Source organism: Eleutherodactylus coqui, chromosome 2 (genome assembly GCF_035609145.1).
Source record: "Eleutherodactylus coqui strain aEleCoq1 chromosome 2, aEleCoq1.hap1, whole genome shotgun sequence".
Taxonomy (NCBI): Eukaryota; Metazoa; Chordata; class Amphibia; order Anura; family Eleutherodactylidae; genus Eleutherodactylus; species Eleutherodactylus coqui.
Genome location: NC_089838.1, coordinates 305073546 through 305087646, shown reverse-complemented (window position 1 = coordinate 305087646; position 14101 = coordinate 305073546). Strand labels below are relative to the sequence as shown.

General features: G+C 40.2%; 1 protein-coding gene across 1 annotated transcript in view; it reads right to left on the bottom strand.

The window, feature by feature from the left end:
* Positions 1-4797: 4797 nt before the first annotated feature.
* LOC136610252 (olfactory receptor 1G1-like) overlaps positions 4798-14101 on the bottom strand; it is a 65030-nt gene continuing 55726 nt past the window's right edge. Inside the window, exons 2-3 of the mRNA XM_066589490.1 lie at positions 7744-7896; positions 4798-5748 (exon numbers count right to left, since the gene is read on the bottom strand). Of these exons, the coding sequence (XP_066445587.1) occupies positions 4798-5748; positions 7744-7896 (1104 nt within the window). The remainder of the gene's footprint in view (positions 5749-7743; positions 7897-14101) is intronic.

The following is a 14101-nucleotide window of genomic DNA, read 5'->3' as shown; positions in this document are numbered from 1 at the left end:
AGGGAGAAGAATCCGGCGGCCATCTTCAACCGGTAAGTAAGAAGTCACCGGAGCGCGGGGATTCAGGTAAGCGCTGTGCGGTTTTTTTTTTTAAGTCCCTGCATCGGGGTTGTCTCGCGCCGAACGGGGGGGGGGGTTGAAAAAAAAACCCGTTTCGGCGCGGGACAACCCCTTTAAATTAATTCAAGTCTCAAGGTCCAGATGAATTACATGCTTGGATACTAAAGGAAACATGTAGTGCTGAACCACTTGCCGTAATCTTTGAAAGTTCCAGGAGAACAGGAGAAGTCCCAGAAGATTGGAAATGTTGTTCATGGCTTCAAAAAAGGGAAGAAGTTGGATCCAGGAAACTACAAGCCTGTGAGCCTGACTTCTATACTAGGAAATATCTTTGAACAAGTTTCTAAACAACATGTTTGCAAGTACCTGGATAAAAATGAAGTAATTACCCAGAGCCAGCATGGGTTTGTAACAAACAAGTCATGCCAGGCTAATCTAATTTCCTTCTATGACAGAATCACCGACTGGGTTGATCAGGCAAATGCAGTAGATATAGTATATCTTGACTTTATTAAAGCATTTGACAAAGTATCTTATACTATACTTATTGAAAAAATGACCAAATATGGGATTGACAAGGCAACTATAAGGTGGATTCACAACAGGCTGAGTGATCGTACTCAAAGAGTGGTCATAACTGGCTGACCATCCAAGTGAATGAATGTATCAAGTGGGGTACCACAAGGCTCTGTCCTAGGCCTAGTGTTAGTCAACATTTTTATAAATGATCTGGAGGAGGTAATTAAGGGGAAACTGATCAAATTTACCAACGACACAAAGCTAGGAGGAATAGCTAACACTAGGAAAGAGAGTGTATTCAAAAGAATCTAGAAAAGCTTGAACAGTGGGCGGTGTCTAACAGAATGGTATTTAACGAGAAGAAATGCAAAGTCCTACATCTGGGCAGGAAAAATGAAAAAAGCACATTCAGAATGGGAAAAATTGGGCTAAGCAGCAGCACATGTGAAAAAGACTTGGATATACTAATAGATCATAGACTGAACATGATTCAAGAATGTGATGCAGCAGCCAAAAAGGCAAACACAGTTCTGGGATGTATTAAGAGAAGCATAGAGTCTAGATCACATGAAATAACTATTCCCCTCTATTCTTCCTATGTCAGACCTCATCTGGAATACTGTGTCCAGTTCTGGGCACCCCACCTTAAAAAAGACATTGACAAACTGGAGCCAGTTCAGAGAAGAGTTACCAAGATGTTGAGCGGTCTGCAAATCATGTCCTATGAGGAACGGTTAAAGGATTTGGGAATGTTTAGCTTGCAAAAAAAGAAGGCTGAGAGGAGACTCAATAGCTATCTACAAATATCTGAAGGGTTGTCACAGTGCAGAGGGATCAGCCATATTCTCATTTGCACAAGAACAGACTAGAAGCAATGGGATGAAACTGAAAGGGAGGAGACACAAATTAGATCTTAGAAAAATCTTTCTGACAGTGAGGGTGATCAATGAGTGGAACAGGTTGCCATGGGAGGTGGTGAGTTCTCCTTCAATGGAACTGTTCAAACGAAGGCTGGACAAATATGATTTAGTAAATCCTGCGCTGAGCAGGGGGTTGGACCAGATGACCCTGGAGGTCCCTTACAACTCTACCATTCTATGATTCTATTTACATTTAATTGTGTTGATAATCATTCTCATACTATTTGTTGTTGCTGTTCTTAGTACTGCAGCCTTGTCCCATTCTTTTGAATTGGATACATTGTAAAGGAAAGAGCATCACTAGAACATACTGCACAGGACACCATCCAACCTGAGGCCATGCCTGTTGGAAGGGAGCTCGTAATGTTTGTAGTCTATAATATTTTAAAAGGGTTGTCTCATCTATGAAACTCCCTGTCTATATCTCTTTAAAAGACATTTTGAGAAAAAAGATCCAGCAGCACTCAATGCAGTCCCCAAAAGGGGAAGGTGGATAGATGCAAGCCATTACAATAAGAGTCTAAGCCTCAGGACTCAACAGACAATCCCAAAGAAAATGAAGGAAGTGGGAGCATGCATAAATCTCATAAAATAATTATGATCTTTATTATTCCATGATGATTCCATTAAAAAAGAGTAGGGTATGTTTTGGCCCACATGAGGTCTTTTTTAGCTACCCAATACATACATGGACATGTCTTAAATAACAAGAGAACAACAGTTTGCACAAATCACAGCACAGTACACACCCACATTAGTAGACAAGGATAATCAGGCGTAGATAAAAAATACAAACCATATATAGACAGGTAGTGCATTCAGAGCCGAACATGGAGCACCCTTTGCTATGTCCTGCGTCATGGCGTCTGCAGAGATCCACTGCACATGCGCGAAAATAGGTCAATATCGCGGTACTCCCCCGGATTGAGAAAATAATAGACTGCGCCTGTGCCACAACCATAGTAATGGTGATGCCATACAGGCATCATGACACAGCGCGGGGCAATTATATGGCAAGGTCATGCGGTACAAATGATCACATGACACAGATCCCAGACAAAACATCAAACTGGAGAAAATACAATCTAGTAAAAATAGGAGGCTCCATTTAAACATTACCCCAAGCAAAAATAACTAAAACAAATAAATTATGAATAATTTGAAAAGAAACATAACATAAATCAAAAACAAGGATCAAAAATAAATGAATTTAATCAATTTATAGAAAAAAAAATCTTTATTTAAATAGCCCTTCACAGTTTAAAACACACGCTGGGGCACTAACACATACCTTATCTCCAATATTTATAGTGATACATTTTTGAAGAAAAATAAACAACAAAACAACACAACACAAATGCTCTATATAGCCGTGGGTATACACCAAATGGGTGAGTGAGTTGGATCCACCTAATTCTGTTTTGGATGGCTGTATCTTGTGGACACCCACATGGAATCCCCTCACAGTATAACCACAGTGAGCCACGGAACTAGTGTCAATAGAGCTGATTCAAAAAGTCTTTCATAGATCTATTTTTCACTATCAGAGGCAAATGATGTCGCTCTATGATAGGCTTATCAAATGAATAGTGTACTTATCAACTAAAAGAGGGCTCGTTTTTCTGTCATTTATAGATGATATTGTTACTTTATACTTTTCTCTTTCAAGCTCAATGTTGAATTTTTTTAACATATATTGCTATTTTTCAAATGTTGTATCTTTCGTTATTTTTAATAATATTTTGTCTTTTTCCGATATTTCATTCTCAGATTTTACTAATTCAATTTTTTTTACATATAATACTATTTGTTTCTCAGATGTTGTTTCTCATGATACTATTTGTTTCTCAGATGTTGTTTCTCGACGCGTTTCCCCGCCCGGTACTGGCGGTTCATCAGGAGTAAACAATAAATAGTATATCTATATTTAGGATATTGTGTAAATCTTCTAATCAATTTCAACTTATTAGTCATTTAGCCCAGGGTGGTTAAGGAGGAATAATATCACACCTTCGTCGATAGGAGAATCTCTTACAGTAAAATATATTGCACATATACATGGTCCGTAAGATAGTGTAGGTGCATGTATACATTAGTCAATGAAATATCTGCAATAAGCAATATTGAATTCATGCGTTATCGATGCAAATTCTTGCGTGAAATTAATTGTTTCAATATTGTCATCTTAGATCAAGTGCACTTTATCATCCTATATAGATGCAATAACGATGTAATTCAGCCTTGAGGCCTATTGCATCAATATGCTGCAAATACTGACAGCTGTGCTGGAAAAAATATTGTTGGTGCAGCTCCAGCCTAATGGATATTATATCAATAGGCTGGTATTTCAACTTTACAGAGAGACCCTATCTTTCTTATATGGATAAATAGCTTGTCTTTTCTTTAGATTTCTAATATCTCTGATAAGGGTGATCGTCAGTTGGGCTAAATGTGAAAATGATAATTCTGCTCTTTTTCTAACAGCTTAGAGGTTCATTTTTAGATCTAAGTCTAGTCTGATAGAAGAATGAATGATAGGTGAGACATAGCCTCCAGCCTGAATGGTAGGTCGGGGCGGTATGATTTAAATAGCAATATATTAAGTGCATAGTATTTTTCCATCTTTAATTTTTTTTAAAAAAGGACATAGTAGAGGACACGTCCAACCAAACCAGAGCACAAAAACCTGTAAAGAATAATAAATATGTATTAATAAAACCTATCATAAAAGCATAAACAGTAAGAAAAAAGGGGGATTGGGAAAGGAAATGAGGGTGGGATGGGGAGGGGATGGAGAAAGAGGGGGAAAAGAGAGTAAGATAGAAGGGTGGAAGGGAGAAAAGGAATGCTTACCAGGATCAATCATATATAGAACATGTAAGGATATTCCAAATTTAATCTATGTGGTCTCAAGGTATTTAAATTATAGATCCATCTTATTTCTTTCTTTTTAAGAATTGACTCCCAATCACCACCTCTTTGCAATGGGGGTATGTGGTCAGAGACCCGAAAATGGAGTTGGACATAACATAATGTAAGACATTTGGACATAACAGAAAGGATTCTTCAATTCGGAACTCACCTTTATGATTCAAAATAGAGAGATGCTTCTACTCTGGTGGACTACTCCATCCATGTAGTACATGGACAGCCATTTGTTTGAATAACTGCCATACAATGCTATATTATTTCTCCTGTCGTCGCTCCAGAAAAAAAATGGCTAGGTAGGCAGAGTTTATAGAATGCAGACCTTTGGCAATTGATGGCACATCCAATAAATGTTTTTTTTTTCTTTTTGTCAAAAATGTTTAATTCTACTCCATATTATTTTGGCTGTTTTTCTAGCAGCTCCTAGAACATCTTTGTTCCTCAGGCTATATACAAATGGGTTTAACATTGGGACCACGGCCACGTAAAGCATTGAAATAATTTTGTCCTGTTCCTTAGAATCTTCAGAATCAGGCTTCAAATACATGAAGATACTTGGTCCGTAAAATAATAAGACAGTAATGATGTGGGATAAGCAGCTAGAAAAAGCCTTAAGCTGCCCCTTAGAGGAAGGAATCTTAATAACTGTGGAGATAATTCTCACATATGAGGTCAAAATAAACAAAAAGATCACACTAGCAAACAGACTTTCCAATGAGAGGATCATTTTCATGTTGTGGGTATCACTAGAAGAGAGTGCCATTAAAGGAGTTATGTCACAGAAGAAATGGTTGATCTTATAAGAGTAACAGAATGATAATATAGATGTCATTATGGTTAACATTAGGGAATTCATGGCACTTATAATCATGTAGGAAGTCGTTAAAATAAAACAAACCTTTCTTGTCATGATTAAAGAGTAATGTAGAGGAGAACAAACTGCCACATAGCGATCATAAGCCATACAGGCCAGGATATAATTCTCATTTAGTGCACAGAACATGAAGAAGTACAGCTGAGTGAGGCACCCTAGGAAGGAGATGGTCTTGTCTTCTGTTATAATGATGGACAACATCTTTGGGAGAATAGCCGAGACATAGATGGCATCAACAGAAGACAGATTACACAAGAAGAAGTACATGGGAGTGTGAAGTTGGGGTGCAGCACAAACCAGGGCAACGATAATCAGATTTCCCACCACTGCTAGCAGATACATGAATACAAACCCAGCAAATATAAAAATGTCACTAATTCTGGAGGTGGAGAATGGGGTCAGGTAGAATTCAGTCACTGTAATGTTTTCACAGTCATCCACCCTGATCTGTGATAAAAATAAGGAAAACAAATTTGTTTGTTCTACAAGGACTTCTCTACTGAAGATACTTGAATTCAGTCACTGTAATATTTGTTGAGGTCATCTGTATGAAAGGGTATTCTGAAACTTTTAAAAAGGTAGCTAAGGGCAGAAAACCAGACACAATAACAAACTACTGTATGTAATACTCACTAAATCTGTCTGTTCAGCTCAGCCACTCTGGTCCTGTTCCTTTGGTTCCAAAGGCTTAGTGGTCAAATGCCATACATTGTAAGAGTTTGACAATTGCAGCCAATCATTAGTGGTCATGTGCCATTCATGCACACATCACTTCTGAGGTCGGTGATTAGCTACAGCAGTCATATGACTGAAGAACAGTGGGGCATATGGTATGGGGAGTACTATGTAGTTTATTGTAATGTTTCATTCTCTTCCCATACCTATTTTTTATAATCTTCAGACATATCCTTTAAATGAATAGATTTGTGAGTATAGGTCAAAATATGGCTGATATGTTGACCCCTTCCCATACGGTGCATGTCAAGTATTTGTGAATGTAATGGGCTTGGTAGCCAAGTACCTGAACGGCTCTTCTGCAGTACAATTGGGGGTTCTGTTCAGTTGTCATGGCAGCCTGGGGCCTTCTGAAAGCCTCCAGGGCTGTCAAAAATGATGAGTGCCAACTGTGGCTGTGGCACGTCTTGATAGACTCCCTGTCAGGATTTGGTATAATGGAATACTATGGTATTGCATTGTATGCATTCTGTGAGTGATGTATGAGCTATGCTATTGCATTGTAAAAGCGATCAAATGATTGCAAGTTCAAGTACCCTAGGGGACTGAAAAAATGTAAAAAATAAGTTAAAAAAATATTATTAGATTTTAGAAAAAGGTAAAAGCAGTGAAAGTTTTTCCCAGTTGTCTCATTAAAAATAAAAAAAAATATGCAAATTTGGTATAATTGCATCAGCAAAATACCATATTATTAAATTTGCACTGTGAAAACCATCAGAAAAAAATATACACATTGCAAAAATTGTGTATTTTGGTCATCCCATATCCAAGCAAAAATTTAATAAAAAGTGATCTAACGGTCGTATGAACCTGAAAATTGTATTAATAAAAATGACAGGTCATTGCAAAATAAATAATATAGAGATACCAGGCCAAAGTCATCAACATACCACGGTACCTGATGCTAAGTTGCTGACACTATAAACATTATTATTGATTATTATATTATTATTAATGTTAAATGGACAAATTGAAGAGTTAGCATTTTTTGAAAATGGTGAGGGAAAAAAAACAAAATGAAAAGGGCTGGAGCAGGAAGAGGTAAAGATCCTCTCTCTCTGTGTACCAGTCTGTCACACATTTGGTTCACGTGTATTGAACTTGCTTTTTCTTCTGTTATGTACTTAAATCCTGTTTTATGTAGAACTCCCTGGCACTTTAAAATGAATAATATTTTAAAGAAAATAAAAAATCTAATGTATTTGGTAGAAAAGCACTATGACTGCAATAAGTTTGCTTCAGGGTAATCAAAATCAGCCTGGGGCTACCATGATTCAACTTTTTTTTCTTTTGTTGAGAACTACATGTGATTAGAGATGAGCGAACCTACTCGTTTTGAGTAATTACTCGATCGAGCACCGCGATTTTCGAGTACTTCCGTACTTGGGTGAAAAGATTTTGGGGGCGCAAGGGGGCGGGGGGAGGCGTGGCGGGTAGCAGCAGGGAACAGGGGTGAGCCCTCTCTCTCTCCATCTCCCCCCCACTCCCTGCTGCAACCCCCCACTCACCCACGGCGCCCCCCGAATCTTTTCGCCCGAGTACGGAAGTACTCAAAAATCGCGGCGCTTGGGTGAAAAAGGGGCGTGGCCGAGTAGGTTCGCTCATCTCTACATGTGATGTATTTGTGAAAATGGTGTACATGTCAATATTTAGTACAAATTATATGACTCATTTTATGCACTCTATATTGTATTAGACCTGTCTCACATAAGAGTAAAACACCTGCAACTCCTGCTCTGGATCCAGGTCTAATAATTCCAAACTAACAGCATCCTGGGAATCTTGACCCGTATTGTACTCTTGTGAAACTGGACTTATTTCAAAAAGATAATAAATACCTGAGAATCCATGATTTAAGATCTTGATATCAAAAAGGAATTCAACAGTTGACAAACGTCAGTGAAGATAAAAGACTTGCCAAAAACACGAGAGCACACAACCACCTTTACGTTTCATGATAGGCTATCAGTGTAGAAGGATTCCCTGACATAGCCCTTTGCTTCTCCCCCAGATATGTTTTTCCAGTTTGCTCAGGATTATAAAGACGAGTGAATACCTTAGAGACAAGATGAATATCTCTCCTGTGGCATCTTATCTGTTTTTTTTTAATGTGTTTTATGAATTAAAAAAATGGAATTGATGCAGAAACCATATTGGAAAATGTAAAGCTTCATTATATAAATAAAGCACTTAATTTGCTAAACGTGAATAATTAATCATATCCCAGAGTGTTAAGGCAGCAGAATGCAGTCATAAACTGTCACTCACAACCTGGAGGTGGCGAGTTCAATCCCTGCGTGGTTCAGGTAGCCGGCTCAAGGTTGACTCATCCTTCCAAGGTTGGTAAAATGAGTACCCAGCTTGTTCAAGGAATACAATTGCGAGAAAAAGTAAATGAACTGTTAGCATTTACCTGTTTTTTTGAATTTGAAAAACAGTTGAGAAAAAAATGATTATGGAGCTGTACTCCAGCACTTCCTGGATTTATTTAATTAAGTATATTTAGACATCCCTGACACTTGATTGTAAATGTTACGGCAGCCCGATGGCTATTGTAGCAATAGTAAAGGCAGTTGGCACTAAGGAAAGGCTATGACCTAATCTAAAAGAGGGTCTACCTCAAGAGGGACACTGTGTCTGTCACTATTATGCAGGAACTGTGCCTATCACTGATATGAAGAGAGCCTGTAATGGGATAATTGTTATATTCCCCTTGCCATTAAGGACTGTGCATATTACTTTGAAAGACTACTTTTCTGTTTTGTTGTTGCTTTGTACATATATTTCAAGTATGATATATACACTGACATGCCAAAAGTGACGGGACAGCAGTATGTAAATTGATTATAAAGTGGCATTACCTTTGGTGATGGTTTGGGAATGCCCACACCTGTATAAGTTGTGAGATGTTATCTTGTGAGTGAGGTTGAACACTAGCATGGTCATGGTATTTTGGAAGCTATGTGGGCATTTAACCAGGGTTTCACCTGTGTACCTGGAGAACATTATTAAGGGCATCACCACCCACAGTACAGTGGCTGCCAATAGGTGCTAAATTATCACAACTGGCGGCATCTGGCTAGAATTGTCCACGAGAACAGACAAGCGACTGTGGTAGAAATCAAATCCACATTCATTGCAGTAGGCCCACATGCATATCTCACAGGTCAGTGTACAATTCTTTATCTGACATAGCATGTGGGAGCAAAAGACCCACCAGAGTCCCTCTGTTAACACCTTGAAAAAAGACACAGCACCTCACTTGGGTTTGTGAGGTTGTTACATGGCCCCTGGAGGACTGGAAACATGTGGCATGGTCCAATGAGTGACGTTACCAATTATTCTGGCTGATACAAAAGTTTTCATGTGGCGTAGTCATGGACCCCAGTTGTCAAAAAGGCACTGTGTATGATGGTGGTGGTTCCATGCTGGGGTGGGGTGTGTTCTCATGGCATGGGTTCGGTTCATTCTTTGACCTAAATATGTCATTGATCAAGGCCTGATGCATATCAGTGCTTGATGACCATTTGAAACCTTTCATGGAATTCAAGTACCCAACATGGGATATTTTAGCAGGATAATGCACCCTGCCATTGCGCCCAAGTTGTTCAGAATTAGTTTGAGGAACATTTTAGAGAGTTTTTACAAATGGTGTGGCCTGCACATTTACCCAACATGATCCCTATCAAGTATTTAGGTGATGTGGAGGAGAGATGCATTCACACCCAGGGTCCCGCACCTATAAACTTCACGAAGGTATAGGTGGTGATTCAGACAGCCTGGCTCAAGATCCCTCCAGATGTTTTTCATTCATATGTAAAATCGATGCCTTTTTGGGTTGTTGCACTTTGCCGAGTTAGAGTGGGACTTACAAGTTTAGTTCATATCCCATTACTTTTGGCATTTCAGTGTATATGTGCATTAATATTAGACTTTGATGTATTATGCCCCAAATATTCTGTGTACCATGAAGTCAGGGCTTGCACGCATGCACTAGTAGGCGGGGGTAAACAGTTGTGTTGGAACATCCTCTCACTGCTAGTGACTGCAGAAGCTTTTGAAAAAATGTAGCAAGCTTGGATTTCTTGTGATTTTCCTGTTGTAGGTGGAGCAACTTGTAAGTTGGTAGCATTCACCATATCTAATTCTGTATGGTGGTCACACACGCACAGATTACCCTAAACTTAGGATGCCATATTAGTAACTATCACTGTTATTCACTACAGATTATCTGGTAAGCAAGCCAAGGGCAAGGAAATTGAGGGACAGCAGTAGCCCCAGCCTTAAACCCAAAGGGTTACTAATATTTCAGACAACTTATTTCCTCTACTTGCTAGTGTTAGTATCATCATTTCTGTAATATACTTGCATCAAAAATGTTGTTGCTTTACCACTATGGTGGCTGTCACTAGGGTCTCCCCTACATTTTCTCTGCAATCCACTCTGCAGTGTGGGAAGTAAGTGCAAGGAAGTCAGGACAGGGAATTCCAAGCAATATGCTAAGTTTGCTACCCCTCCTAAATGTGTATTGCTAACAGCAGAACAGCAAAAAAATGTTGAAGACCAACTGAAAATTGTAGCTAACAGACACGAAACAGTCTGCAAAGCAGCAGCAAATGAGAGGGTAAGGAGAACCTGGTTACTTTAGAAAACTTGTTGAAAATGTAGGTATGCTTTAATAATAAAACTGTATATGGTGAGATTTGGAGCTCCTGCTAGCGGGGACAGACGCTAGGTAGAATTTTATCAAAAAAATTACTCCTTCCCCTAATGACCCATAATTTTACGTTTTTAATCCTTGCCTTTTTAGAGTCTTGCCATTTTTATTAGTCTGTTACTATCGGGCATTTTTGTGGGGCAAGCTATATTTTTAATGGAACAATTTTAAAACTTTTAAACATTTTTAAATGAAGTAAAATAGAAATTATGTGTTAAAAATGACTTGCTAAGTTTATTCTGAAAGTCAGGATAATTAGAGATTCAAAATTTATATAATCTTTTATGTTTTGCAACTTAAAAAAAAATCTTTTTTTAATTGCTTTGTGTCACTATATTCTGAAACTCCTTTAGTTTTATTTTTTCTGTTGTGGGTTTTTTTTTTGCTTTTTTTGGGTGCATAAAACGTATATATTCAATTTTTTTAGGAGGTGGGGTAAAAAAATGTATGCAAGTAGATAATGTGATTTTTTTTAATAGTTTTGATTTACTAAGATGTTTTATCTGAAAAATGGGAAAAGGTTTTTAAACTTATTATGCTTATTTTTATATTTTTAGTGCTAATGAGAGACTTCAACATTCACTGTATTGCATTGTGGGCACCAGCAGTAATATAAAAAAGCAAAACTTGATCCAGTGCTCTGGGTAAAAGACCAACCAATCTTTATCAGCAAAAAAAAATTTAAAAATGCTGTACTTCACATGTGAGTCCTGTGCACAACCCAATCACCCTCGGCGCTTGCTTTGATGCAGTCTTTCCACCAAACTACTGGCATATTTAAGGGAAATCTAAGGCACCATAGGTAGCCACATAAAACATAAACATCTACTCATCTCATCCTTTTAAATAAATGCACTTTTTATGCCACATAGGACCTTATTCAAGGCAAAATAGTAGGACAAATGTAAATACAGAGCTCAGAATATAAAAGAGCATCCAATCTTTATTAGAAGAAAAAGTAAAAACTATTGAACATTAGAGATGAGCGAACACCAAAATGTTCGGGTGTTCGTTATTCGGAACGAACTTCCCGCGATGCTCGAGGGTTCGTTTCGAACAACGAACCCCATTGAAGTCAATGGGCGACCAGAGCATTTTTGTATTTCGCCGATGCTCGCTAAGGTTTTCATGTGTGAAAATCTGGGCAATTCAAGAAAGTGATGGGAATGACACAGAAACGGATAGGGCAGGCGAGGGGCTACATGTTGGGCTGCATCTCAAGTTCACAGGTCCCACTATTAAGCCACAATACCGGCAAGAGTGGGCCCCCCCCTCCCAACAACTTTTACTTCTGAAAAGCCCTCATTAGCATGGCATACCTTAGCTAAGCACCACACTACCTACAACAAAGCACAATCACTGCCTGCATGACACTCCGCTGCAACTTCTCCTGGGTTACATGCTGCCCAAACCCCCCCCCCCCCCCCCACAGCGCACACCAAAGTGTCCCTGCGCAGCCTTCAGCTGCCCTCATGCCACACCACCCTCATGTCTATTTAGAAGTGCGTCTGCCATGAGGAGGAACCGCAGGCACACACTGCAGAGGGTTGGCACGGCTATGCAGCGACCCTCTTTAAAAGTGGCGGGGCGATAGCCCACAATGCTGTACAGAAGCAATGAGAAATAGAATCCTGTGCCACCGCCATCAGGAGCTGCACACGTGGGCATAGCAATGGGGAACCTATATGCCACACACTATTCATTCTGTCAAGGTGTCTGCATGCCCCAGTTAGACCGGGCTTTTTAATTCATAGACACAGGCAGGTACAACTCCCTATTGTGAAGTCCCTGTGGACCGACAGCATGGGTGGGTGCCAGGAAGCCACCGGCGGTACATAGAAATATCCCATTGCATTGCCCAACACAGCTGAGGTAGTAATGTCGTGCGTAATACAGGTGGGCTTCGGCCCACACTGCATGCCCCAGTCAGACTGGGGTTCTTTACAAGTGTACAGATGTGTTAAAAACTCCGTGTGCACCTACAGCATGGGTGGCTCCCTGGAACCCACCGGCGGTACACAAAAATATCCCATTGCATTGCCCAACACAGCTGAGGTAGTAATGTCGTGCATAATGCAGGTGGGCATCGGCCCACACTGCATGCCCCAGTCAGACTGGGGTTCTTTAGAAGTGGACACATGTAGGTTAAACTCCCTGTGGACCCACTGCCTGGGTGGGTGCCAGGAAGCCACCGGCGGTACATAGAAATATCCCATTGCATTGCCCAACACAGCTGAGGTAGTAATGTCGTGCGTAATACAGGTGGGCTTCGGCCCACACTGCATGCCCCAGTCAGACTGGGGTTCTTTAGAAGTGTACAGATGTATTAAAAACTCCGTGTGCACCTACAGCATGGGTGGCTCCCTGGAACCCACCGGCGGTACATAAAAATATCCCATTGCATTGCCCAACACAGCTGAGGTAGTAATGTTGTGCTTAACCCTTTCCAATCCAATTTGTATATGGTTTTCCTAGGGGGCTTACTCTTTTTCTGCCGTTATACAACGGCGCTATATGCTGGCTAAAGCCAGTACTGCATGAGCTGACACGTAGGATAGGCTCCGACAGCAGAGAGGCTGGCAATATACAGTAATAGAACCCCGACGGACGTCTACCAACAACGGAGCTGTACAGCCTTAAACCCTAATGTCTTCACAGGTCACACAGTGGACTGGAAAGGGTTAATGCAGGTGGGTTTCGGCCCACACTGCATGCCCCAGTCAGACTGGGTTTCTTTATAAGTGGAAACAGATGCATTTATAATTCCCTGTGGACCCACAGCATGGGTGGGTGCCAGGAAGCCACCGGCGGTACATAGAAATATCCCATTGCATTGCCCAACACAGCTGAGGTAGTAATGTCGTGCATAATGCAGGTGGGCTTCGGCCCACACTGCATGCCCCAGTCAGACTGGGGTTCTTTAGAAGTGGACAGATGTATTAAAAACTCCGTGTGCACCTACAGCATGGGTGGCTCCCTGGAACCCACCGGCGGTACATAAAAATATCCCATTGCATTGCCCAACACAGCTGAGGTAACGTCAGCTGTAATGCAGGTGGGCTAAAAATTAATTTGATTACACTGTAGGCGAGGGCCCACAAAAATTGCTGTATCAACAGTACTAATGTACATCCCAAAAATTGGCCATGGCCAGCCAAGAGGGCAGGTGAAACCCATTAATCGCTTTGGTTAATGTGGCTTAAGTGGTAACTAGGCATGGAGGCAGCCCAGTGTAACGAAAAATTGGTTCAAGTTAAAGTTCCAACGCTTTTAAGCGCATTGAAACTTATAAAAATTGTTCAGAAAAATTATTTGAGTGAGCCTTGTGGCCCTAAGAAAAATTGCCCG